Source organism: Hydractinia symbiolongicarpus, chromosome 2 (genome assembly GCF_029227915.1).
Source record: "Hydractinia symbiolongicarpus strain clone_291-10 chromosome 2, HSymV2.1, whole genome shotgun sequence".
Lineage (NCBI taxonomy): Eukaryota > Metazoa > Cnidaria > Hydrozoa > Anthoathecata > Hydractiniidae > Hydractinia > Hydractinia symbiolongicarpus.
The window spans coordinates 24,156,923-24,169,113 of NC_079876.1; the positions used below are offsets into that span (position 1 = coordinate 24,156,923).

Here is a 12,191-nt window from a genome sequence, read left to right on the forward strand (position 1 = left end):
CAAAAGTTACTCTTAGTAGGAATTTTAAAATATGAAAACTATCATGACCATTTTTATACACATATTTACCCCAAAATGTCATATTTTGGTCCAGTTTTATTAAGAATATATGTCACCAAAAAAAAAATTATTAACAAAAATTACGACAACGAACAAAAAAATACAACTTCAACAATAATGGTGACGCAAAATATTTAACTTTGTTTTTTCGTAAACTTTCTTCAGGTAGTGTTTCGCACAAACAGATAATTTTCGACTTGCGTATTTTTTTTACACTATTTGCTTTCTTGTTCCTTTAGTAAAAGCATCCATTAACGTGATAAAACTATTCTGCATTCTCCTGATCGTCTGCGGTAGTACAAAAGTAGTGGTATTCAGACCTATTTAGGAAAATTTAGAAATGCGTCGAATCCCTGAAAATAAATAAATAAAAAAGGAAATGACTCGTGAAAATTTACGTTCCAAACTTTTTGTCTTTTTTTCTCGAGAAACTTTCTGCCATTAAATTAGCTATCCTCATTCCAATTGGACACTACCCGTAGGTTGAGCATTTTTGGTTTCTTTTGCGTGTAAAGGCGACACTTTATGTTTCCAAACTCGAACCATCTTCATCAGTTCACGTCGTAAACCAACGTTCAAAAGCGCGTAAACTAACGGATCGACACAAGAATTGAACAAAAGTAATGCAAATGAAACTACAACGGTCGATCTTGAAATTTTTCTTCCTGTCGCTGCGACAGCCAAGTTGACGAAGCTAGGTGTCCACGCTATGAAGAAAGTTAAAACAAGTACCAAAGTGACGATCAGCGATCTCTGTCGACGTTGAAGTATCAAGCTATTTGCCACATTACTGCTTCCACAGCCGTTACCCACACAGTTTTTCATGATGTTTCGAAAATGCCTTCTCGCTACAAGATACGCTGTTACATTTACGAATGTAACGAATAAGCCGCCGATAAATGTGACTGCACAAAACAAGGCAGACACCAACCGACTCAGTTCCGTAAGAACAGAGATCCCTCCAAAAAATGCGGCAGGAATGACTGCTATGATAATGGATCCTACGATAAAGCGTGCAGACAACTTCTGGTATGAAAGTGGTCGATGAACGGCTATGTATCTATCCATAGTGACCAACACCAAGGCAGAGAATGTACAACATTGTATAGAGATGTATAACATTGTACTAATACGACGTGCAGCCGTAGGTTTATATTCCGAAGAATGCTTCTGTGTTGCACTAAACAACACAGCCTCTGTCATTCCCCACAGACCCAGCATAAAATGTGTGCTAAGTAAGCATAGTAGATATATGTTGACGGTTTGCCTGCGTAAATTTCCGTTTCTTAACACGGCAGAGATCGCTAGCCCATTGAACGCTAGTATTAGAAAACATTCCAACCAAACAAAATATGTCCAGTACACGTATCCAGAATGCGACATGTAGGAACGACGAAAATAATACTCTTCAACAAAAATAATAAGAACTGTGTATTGCTGAGGACTCGCCTGTAGTTTTGATATTTATATTCTCTTTTCTTTTCTTTCGCTTTCCTCTTCCTACTCTTTTTTGCTGTCGTTAAATTACTATACCAATATATGTTAGCTCTGTTTTTCTTTCTCTTCTGGAATTTTGATTGTAACGCACCATAATTAGGAGAAGATATTCCTAATTATTTTTATTGGGGTGGGATAAGTCCAAAAAATTGTAAATTTATACAAAAGGCGCAACAATTAGGACTGAAGAATTGGTTTTAGAAAGCGCTTGGGCCAACATAGTGATGGAAGAGACTCCAAAGGTTAAGGCTGAATTAAACATTTTTACTTCCAGATTGTCAAAACGCTATTCATATTCAAAAGTTTTATTTTGTTAGAAGAAAATAGTATTTTGAAGCTTCATTCAGCTGCTTCTTTTATTTCACTACTAGAATCTGAAGGTTAAGTTATTTTTTGTGTGACAAAGATTTCTACGTGTTGATACAAGCATGACAGTCTGCGCGAAACTTTATCTGCATGTTGGGCTTCTAGACAAGCAATAACACTTTATTGGTTCACGATTTTCTGTCGTTGTGCTAAAACTGTTAAAACAAAGGACGGTTGAGCGAAGCTATTTAAAAAGCCGGGGCGTGTTAAACCACGCACAAAATCTTTAAGCTAAAAAAAACAAATATGATATATTTTTGTCGACTTTGCTTCCACGGGCTAATGACTATTATATTAATTACTAGTCGTTATCCCGTGGAAAAATCAACGGGTTCGCCCGTCCTTTAAATTCACCCGTCGCAACAAAGTGGATAAAAGTATATCGCATTTGATATTCGTCTTTCCGTAACAAGACTTTTCAACTCAGCGGGGGGTCCGCGCAGAAACAGACAGACGACGGCTAATATTATAGAGATACTCGTGTTCTGTCTGTTTGCAAGAAAAAGATCGTGCTTAAAAGAACATAAATTTGCAAATGCGACATATTGTCATGCTGCTAAAGGATGTATCCCCGTGGATTTTTTACAAATTAACAACGAGTCTCTACATTTAACAATAAGCCGTATTTTTTTTGTCTCTGCGCGATGTTTTACCTGTGCATCAGTCACACAAAATGAGATGTATAAAGGACGGGCAAACCTGTGGATTTATCCTGTTTACAAATATTCACAGGACCTTGTAGTAGCTTTGAGGTAAAGACGCTTAAAATCTGGTCCGCACATGGAGTGACAAAGCGGCACCGGCAATGAGCCTCGATTTTGAGGAATACCCCGATTGGATTGCTAAACATCGTCAAATATGGTCAAAGGTCGAAGAGCTGATTTCCGACCAAATGACGACAGAGTCTGTGAAAAAGGATCGTTATGTGAATGCTAAATTCCGATATTACAAGGACACAATTACCAGCGAATTCCAAGGTATGCCTGTACCCTACGATGAGCCCTGCCAAGTCAGTGCAATTCTGAGTATTTAATCGGTCTACGTACAGGGCAAAAATCACTACCCCCAGACACACATAACAGAATGTCGGTGCAAGGACTTTAGGGAGAAATGGTTCCTAAGCGAGGACTAGAAAATCATATATTTTATAGGCCTTTTAGACCTATAAAATATACAAAATTAATTATATTAACTATATTCAGGTGGGGACTCTACATAGTGCTTGTATACTGTACAGATTATTGTTTATTTTAAATTTCATCTTTCCTTTCCTCTCTGCCCTAGGCAACAAACTGGGCCCTCTCCTGTTCATTGATAGCATTCACGATTCTATTGAAGCGCTGCCGCATTTGCTCCTTGAACAGCATATACCTTTCCTTTTCACGGCTAATCAGGCTATACTCGTGGTTACTGATAACGCCATTTTCCATTGCCTTTCTGATCAGGTCTACAATCGAGTTTAATTTCGCCTCTGCGAGTAACCTTATGCCCTCATGTTTTTTGGATTTAACACGCAAATACTTTGATGCGCTCCGAATACCAGCTTGCTCTATTCCGACGGCAATCGCGAGTCCCCCCATGGTACAAGCCAGGGGTACCCCCAAACCCGAGGCCATAGCTCCAATCCCAAGACCCGACGTAATCACACTTACGCCAAGCAATGCATGGTCACAGAAGCGTACCCACATATTGTGCATTTTCAATTTTTTTGCCAATCTATTCCGCTCCTTTATTTCATCCTGGAGATGTTGTTCAATCTGCTCTATCTTTTTAAAAGACCTGTCCCTCATCCTGATCGGAGCCCTATGCAGGTGCACTCAGCAAGCTTGGATAACGTTTGCTGATATCGCTCATTCTTTTATTCTATCAGGATTTGCATCGTGATGTTAAAAAACGTGACGTTTTTTCATGATGATAGACGTCCGTTAGCATGAACTCAAGACGGTCAGTGGACCCCTTCAGTGGAAGGTAAACAGGGGTATCAAAACTCCAGGTTAACATGTCCCCCATGCATTCAATTCTTTGGTGGGAAGTAGGGCCAGAACCTTTGATTTTTTGCCATCCAAAAGGCAATCGTCTTCATCCAATTGGGGACAAATAAGTCTTTCTAAGTATGGCATCGTAGTCCCCCTTTGTGTAATACGTTTTTGTGGGGTCATAGGTTAGTCCTAAAAGCTCTTTCAATTTCCTACCAATCACCACCGTATACCCATCACCAACCCTGAGTCTACAGTAGGAATCTTTCAAAACGAACAGGTTTATTTTTCCTTCTGTCCGGCTATTCACAATAGCTGCAATATCCTCGATTTTGTACAAGCCATTCATAATCTCAATTCGAGCCACCCTCTGGTCGGGTCCTACTTTACGTATAGTGACATCGTTGTTGCTATATAAGTTCAATCATCCGGGCCTAATAGATATAGATTTCAGAGCAATACGAGTATCCTGTCCCAGGTAGTCCTCGAAAATCGTACGTTTATCTATATCAGTGATGTACAGTTGTTTCGCATCCCTTTCTTCTAAGAAGAAAAGGATGAATATATACCAATATAACTCCAATGCAAAGTACAAGTCCAACAGGGGTGAATGGCCACCTGGTGTAAACAACTTGGAACATCAGGACCTCTACGTGAGTACAGACTCCCACATTTCTGTGGTATTTCCGAAGTTTACCAAGTATGCCATCAAAGTTCCAACAACCTACCTCGTTGACCCCGTTCAACTGGGTTGGAAAGGGCAAACACTGCATTACTGGAATACTCAGGTGAACTTCGCCACGCACTGCTTAACAATGGCCCTAGGCATCTGTGCCAAGCACATGACCGGCTCCGTACCCCTTATAAACTCTATTTTTAAATTCCACGTGTACTACCACATACGCCGTGTTCTGGCAAGAATGAAGGTCCCCATGCCGTACGACGACGGCTTCTCACAGTACAAAAACCCTTATAGCAGCTCAGGCTATGCCCAAGTGTGTCGCGAGTACGGTGCAGATCCTAATAGTCTGTATAAATTCGAGACTGTTGTGTCCTCATTGACAAATGGTAGATACTGGCTCCAGGTCGATGGGGATTGGGCTAAGTTTATCATGCCTACAAGTTAGGGTTTGACATCTGAAGGTCTGACCCAGCTAAGCGAGAATATCAGGGCTTATGTGGTCCTGTTACTGGTGTCTTAGGCAGGAGCCAAGGCATCCCTTCTAGGGACCGGTGCGGACAACTACACGGCCAGGCAGATTTTATTGCAAAAGTTCGAGTCCATGGTCCATCGCCAAGAAAATGTAAGCCATGACATCACCGAATTTCAGAAGGTTTTACAGTATGCGAGAACCCCGGTGAACTTCGATGTGATGCATGGTGTGTATATGTTACCCTCCGACATGAACTTGCGCATAGGCAAAATCGTGGGGTACAACAATAACATTTTGATTGCACTGGCAAACGCCATAATAGGTATACGGCTTCACCTGAATAACAAGCCTATTGTGCAGCATGCCACGCCTCTCAAGCATACTGCCAAAAAACCTGTGTATATTCCAAAGCATACGACACCACCCATACATACTATACCCTCAAAGCATACCATACCCCCTAGGCATACGGCACCTATTACACCTCCCATACATACCCCCGATATACAGGTACATGTTACGCCCCATATACCTGAACAACCACAAAATCAATACGATAATACCAAGACGGCATTAATCACCATAGGGGTAGGTATCATCCTTACATATATATGGCTTGAAAATAGGCTTATTTCACGTATAGCACGACAAGCCCAGCAGCTCCCGCGATGGCCATATACAGATATTTTGCCGCATATTTCACGATGGTTGACGCTACCCTCACAAAGAACGAGACAACCGTACCGATGATCCCAGGTAACGCAACACCTTCCTTTTCTGCTAGGTATTTAAAAAAGTTTCCAAACCTTTCCAGCTGCTTCTCCACAAAACCTTTTTCACCACCCGCTGCGGCACCTGCTGCTGCACCTCCCCCTTCTGTAACAGAGAGTATAATGGTGCTTATCAATAGGCTAATAGCAGAGACGATTCTCGCTATGGTTATCCCCTGCTCTTTGAAGAGTATCCTAAGCTTCTCCAGCAGAGTTGTGTTATCTCCAGCGCGACTTTTAATAGCGTGTCCTTAATATGTCTCAGTTGGGGGTATATGTCAGTGGATAGTATACCATGTGCTTCCCCTATACCCCTCTTCTTATCATTCAGATCCTTAATCTCTTTCTTCGACTTTTCTATTCCATTTCAAGGTTAGCCTGTTGTCCTTCGTCCGCCCCAACCTTCTGCTTCTCAAGTTCTTTCACCCTACCCTCTGCCTTGTTAATCTCGCTGTCGTATAGGATCATCTTATTTTTAAGACTTTTCAAGTTGCCACTTAACGTTTTTCACGTGGGGTTATGCCACCTTCATCAGGCCCAACAAACGAAGTGTCCTGTATAAGGCTTTCTGTGGCATCTACAAATTCATTCATCTCCTTCTACGATTCCATCTCAATATGTCCGGCCTCCTCCTCTATTTTATTATACCTTTTCAATAGGTTCTAGGCCCTAAATTTACCACCTTTGTTGGGTGTAACATAATCGACAAACCCCAGGACTTGTAGGCGATTACTACCCAGGAGCGTTTGTATCTGACCAACGGTTTGTAGGCTACCATATTGATTCGTAAGTACTGTTTCCTGAAAGGTTTTTTTACCTTTCACTATTTCCTTTACAATGAGTTGATTCCCCTTGTCTTCTCTGAACATATCATAATATTTCGCATTAGGCTGTAACCGCAATTTTTCCGTAAGACGATCGTAAAGGCCATCGATCTTTGATTTTAGTAACTTTTGCCTCTGCCTTGAAAGATCCCCATGCTGTTGTTGTCTTGAAGGCCCCGACGTTCCAGGGAGTTTTGGCGTTCCGGGGAGTTTTGACGTGGTATCATCGGGCTTATCTGGATGGCCTCCATCCTCCTCATCATCATCAATATCAATGTCAGGTACAAATACTGGATTGGTCGGCATTCTTTTTTAAGACTTCCCTATATAATAAATATGAGTGCATTTGGAACGACGCTAGACCCCTATGCAGAGATGAAGCAACTCTCTGGTACAAAGAGCCGAAAACAAAGGGTTCAGATAAGTCACATACCTTCAACCATCAACCAGAAAGAGGATCTGCGTGTGGATATGCCTAATATGTCCGGGAATGATGTCATCTTTCCGGGTAGTCTCAAGGTTCTATTTGACCTGACGCTGACGGGGACCCACACAAAACGTACCATTGTTAGTAACATTGGTAAAAGCCTTGTAAAGAATCTAAGCATCACTTTAAATGGTAACGAGGTACAGAACATATCGGATTACAATATTTTAGCCGTATATAGGGACTTGTGTAACTGTTGAGGGAGGGTTCAACTATTTGTACTCTTACGCAATGTTGCCCAAGGATCACCTTGAGCATATTGTGAACCTCTTTTGTAGCCATGACTCCAGCGCGACCATCGGGCAATTTTTCAACGAAAGATATGGGCTCTTCATCGGATTCAGGGCGTCTCCCGATCATACCTTGCATGGTATTGGAAGGCCTCTACAACGTCTGTCTGATGGGATTACCCTACATATCACAAAGAAAGCCGATGGAACCGGAGATTTCATAGCTTACGTGCATTTGCTTAAAGACAGCCAGCTGAATATACTCGATGGTCGCTTCCACTCCGTGGAGTACTAGTGACCAAAAACTCGTGTTTGTCCCTAAGGGCAAAAACAAGTCAACATGAAGGAAAATGTAAGTGTCCGAGATGTAAACACTTTTCATCTTTGGACAATTTTAGGATCAAAGGAAACGGTCAAAGAACGAAATGGTGCATAAAATGCCTCGATAAAAAAGGGGTGTCAATGGAGCGTAATAGGTGCCCGCATGAAAAAAGGGGATCAACGTGCAAAGACTTTAAGGGAAGCCAGATTTATAAACATCAAACACAGAGATCCCAATGTAAAGAATTAAGCGTGGAAGCATTTGCCCCCATCAAAGGGTGAGATCTCGCTGCATGGACTGTGGGGGAGCTGAAATCTGTGGACATAAAAGGTTGAGGTCTTCCTGTAAAGAGTGTAAAGGCAGTCAGATTTATCGCCATGAAAAACAGAGGGCCTACTGTAAGGAATGCGAGGGCAAGAGTGCGATCCTGCTGGGCATCTGGCTGGTGGTGTAAGAAGCCGGACCTACCAAGCCTTGAAGGGAAACAAGGAGCTCAGCTCCAGGGAGTATCTTGGGTGTGATATTGCTACATTGAGGACTCATATTGAGGCTCAGTTTTCCGTAGGTATGACTTGGGACAATAATGGAGAGTGGCACATTGATCACAAAATCCCGCTTAAATATAGGGAAAATGGGGATGTTTCATCGCTTGTCGAGGTTGGTTGGATATTGCACTACACCAATACCCAACCTATGTGGGAAAGTGAAAACATATCAAAGGACAATCGTTTCATCTCAAAATAAAGAGAGACATGTCTACAATAGCTGTGATAATAGCCGGGGCGGCCATAAACGCCCTCGCATTTTCGGGCACAAATTTTCTATATAGCCAGCTCTCGGGGCACGGGGAAGCCGAGAGAAAACGGCATGAATTTGCGATAGAAAAGTTAAATGCAGCCCAGACGGAGTGGATCAAAAAGAGGCAGGCTAAATTGGACTGGTTTAACGAAGAACGAGAGAGGTAGATCAAGGCGGGCAAGAGTCTTAGAGAACTCGATGATACTATGTATCAGTATTATATTGCCTCAGAGAAGGAGGCCCCTCAGTTGAAGGACTTTTATACACCCTCGAAGCAGCAACAGGATGGGGAACTCACGTTTGTCCTTGGCTCCTTATCCCTGCTAGGCTTGTAGCCTACAAATACTTATAGGAATGTTTTTGACATAAATAATAAAGATGTCAAAGGCATCACATATCGTTACAGAGGAGGAGGCCGAATAGCTTAGTAATCTACTACACACCGGAACATCTGGGTCGGACGCAGAGCCGTTAGATTACTCGCAAAGGAGAGTGGCCTCTCCAAAAAGCTAGCAACTCATTGATTGAGTAGGCAACTTTAATGGTTGCGACACATTCGAGGTCCTACAAAGATTTTACCATTACAAAATCCAACGAAATGCATCAATTCGATCTACTGTACATGCCTCACGATCGTTTTTATGGCATAACGTACAAGTACATTCTGACAGGCGTTGACGTGGCCTCACGTTACAAAGTAGCGAGGCCTCTAAGAACAAAAAAAGCATGCGAAGTCGCCGACATGATCAAAGATATTTACAAAGCCGGACCTTTACACTACCCCAAAACTTTCCAATGTGACAATGGTTCCGCGTTCAAATCGAATATGACGAAGCTCCTAGAAGGCAAAGGTGTTGAAATTAGGCGGGCCACCGCGAAATATCACCATATGTTCACGGCCTTCGTGGAAAGCTACAACAAGGTACTTGCCGAGAGGCTTTTCAAGCCTCAAGATGCGCAGGAGTTGGTCTCTGGTGAGACTAGTAGCATTTGAGTTAAGCACCTGTATACCATCGTCAAAAGCCTGGTCCTGGTTGTTAGCCAAGGCCTCGATGGCACCTGCGTTGAACATAACTTACGACGACAACTTTCTATATATCGATCACCAGCCAGAGGATTTCACTCAAGGATTTTCCAGGTTCGGGGATGTTCAAGCCTCACATATAGGCATGCGTGGTTTGATTTTTTCAATTCAGCCTTGATATCATCCCAATTGGAGATCCTGTTCGTCACTTCGTCGATTAGCCTCATGTCGCTGCGTTCATGTGGGTACCACAAAAACAAAGCCTTCTTCTGCCTCCTCAGATTCTTGGGTAACGCAGTATACGATTGGGTTAAGAGCCATAAACTATGTCTACGATGCCTACCGCTGTAAAGATTGCCGTGTGGGGGTCACCCACAATGTCCATTTATTCAATAATGCGATTTTGTACCCCCGTGGTTATTCACCAAGGACCCCCGAGCCTTGTGTTCGAAGGGTAGTGGGGTGTATATTAAATTTCCCTGTAGACATTTTAATGCCTTGCGATACCTCTCGACAAGCCTTGCCTTCTCGGGGCCATCCTCGATAAGTTCGGCGTACCGGGGTATAATGTTGTACGTCAGCAGATCATAGGGAATCAGGTAATTCTCATTTTGTTGAACACCTCTAATTTCCCTATAAATAACAAGGGGATCTATTTCAGCATCCTCAATGTCGTTTTTAACAGCTCGCCTTTCCGACGCTTTAGCCAGGCAAACCATGCAACTTTTAGTTAAAGTATTGCCCCTAGTTTTAAACTTGTGTGGTGGTAATAGATTTTTGCACGTTCTACAACATAACATATCCATTTACTTTGGCATCTTGAGCACTTGACTCCTTCCATAACTCGTCCACTCTATTTTGGTTTAGGCACGATGCTTGCCAGCAACCATACTTTGGATACGGCCATTTCACGACTTGCTCTCCCTGCCATGGCATAGGCGAATGTGAAATCAAGGTCTACAATTGTCTCATAGAGCATATCTAAAATCTCCATTTCTTTTGGGGTAACGTTACTTGTCATTTTATTAGGTATTATTTTTAGCAAAATTCATTGCATCTTGAAGATGTCAATTCGGGGCTGGGTTTTGCCATGCTGAGGCTCCAGATTAGCCATCGGCTTGTTGGGTTCATTTTTGTCCCTGCTAAACATATACCAGACACTTACTCCTATGGCAATCACGGCTAAAGCCCCAACCCCATAGATGTGGACACTGCCCATCGACTTGCCAGAACTGGCTTGTACAGAAGTATGCCCAGGATCAGTATGCCCAAGTCTGCGAAGGCGTCTTTAATAATAGGGTCATTATTGATATCATTTTTCAGGGCCACACCGTTATCCAAATTTACAAAATTGTTAACCAGGTTGGCATATAGGGAGACGGCATGGGTAGACAGTGCCCTTGACGTCTTTTAACCCTTCTCCTGGAGTTCCCATTGTACATACTCTGTATGTCCTTATCGATGGCCTCCTCCGGAGCCTTATCAACAAAGGCTTCCGTACATTTTTTTATGCAGGAGATGGCCTTTGCCTTTGCGTAGGGCCTCCTTTAAAATTTGACGTTTATCGATGGGTTTTTCAATATTTTCATATTCTGCAGAGGCATTGTCGAATACTTTTGCAATGTCTGACATCTTTATCAGTAGTCGTCCATAACGAAAAAGTATGTAGGCAATTATGGCATAGGATAGTAGGATGGCTATATACAAACATGTCTCCATTTTATTCCCTTAAACCACAAGCGGAGAGGTATGTACACCATTGTCACTCCTTTGTCGTAGAAGGCCGAGAGCCCGAGCTTGTTTTGTTCGTACGTGATCATACGCTGCTCATGTACCCGAAAACCTACGTTTTTGGCCATGTCCAAATCTACCCCAGGTCACAGCTTTTTGTCTCTTTGACATGCCCTTACATGAAAATTTAGTACCCTCTTTACCCTCAACAAAGTAGCACTTGGCTGTCAGGGCAATCATCCGAAACCCAATAAATTCCGCCTTAAATAACCCTCCTGTTCGGCTCGAGTACTTATCAGTGACGAGCCAGTTTTTACGTCTTTATCGTACTCGTTAAGCAGTTCGGGACGAACGACATCTCGTAACTCTTCTCCGGAGATGGCAAAATATGCACTGTCGGTGTCCATGTAAATATACTCAAAGTCCCGACGATCCGCGTACTTGTCCAGAAAATCGTAGTAAAATTCGAGCATGCACAACTTCACGAGTTGATATACCGCGATACCGCACTGGTAGGCTCTATCGATAGTACATTTGTGCTTGCCCCTTCTTACCTCATACGCAATCCCAATCTCTTCAAGGTCCTCCAAGTACGGATTCCGCAGGGCTGCATCAACCTCCTTTTCATCCCCTGTAAATGTAGTATTTGCATGCCTTGCCAGATCCTCTATCATTTTGAAATAAAACGAATTGCCTCTCAACTTTGCCGTATCTCCCGCAATACGCTTGTCGGGGTCCTTATCAGCCTGTCTTCGTGCATCGGCAATCTCCTCCTGGAACCAGGCAAAGTGCCTACCCCTAGCATACTTGAGAAACTGGTGAAAGTAACCTTCAACCCATGGTTAAGGTACCATTTTAGCACAGGGGTATACAGTAAGATTTTTTCAGCCCTTATCAAACCCAGAAGCTTGCGTGTACCCGGAACACGCTTGCGACCCGTAGTTTTTAAATA

General features: G+C 42.7%; 2 protein-coding genes across 2 annotated transcripts; one reads left to right on the forward strand and one right to left on the reverse strand.

Moving 5' to 3' along the window:
* Positions 1-516: 516 nt before the first annotated feature.
* On the reverse strand, positions 517-1,443 carry LOC130629995 (melanocyte-stimulating hormone receptor-like). Its single transcript, XM_057443392.1, has one exon. It carries the CDS (start codon positions 1,441-1,443, stop codon positions 517-519), a length of 927 nt encoding a protein of 308 aa, XP_057299375.1.
* A 7,582-nt stretch (positions 1,444-9,025) lies between these two features.
* On the forward strand, positions 9,026-9,478 carry LOC130629997 (uncharacterized). The gene has a single exon (XM_057443394.1). It carries the CDS (start codon positions 9,026-9,028, stop codon positions 9,476-9,478), a length of 453 nt encoding a protein of 150 aa, XP_057299377.1.
* Positions 9,479-12,191: the final 2,713 nt, after the last annotated feature.

Bases quoted from the DNA above. Each gene is read 5' to 3' on its own strand.
- LOC130629995 (XM_057443392.1), bottom strand. From the start codon at position 1,443: ATGTCGCATTCTGGATACGTGTACTGGACATATTTTGTTTGGTTGGAA.
- LOC130629997 (XM_057443394.1), top strand. From the start codon at position 9,026: ATGGTTGCGACACATTCGAGGTCCTACAAAGATTTTACCATTACAAAA.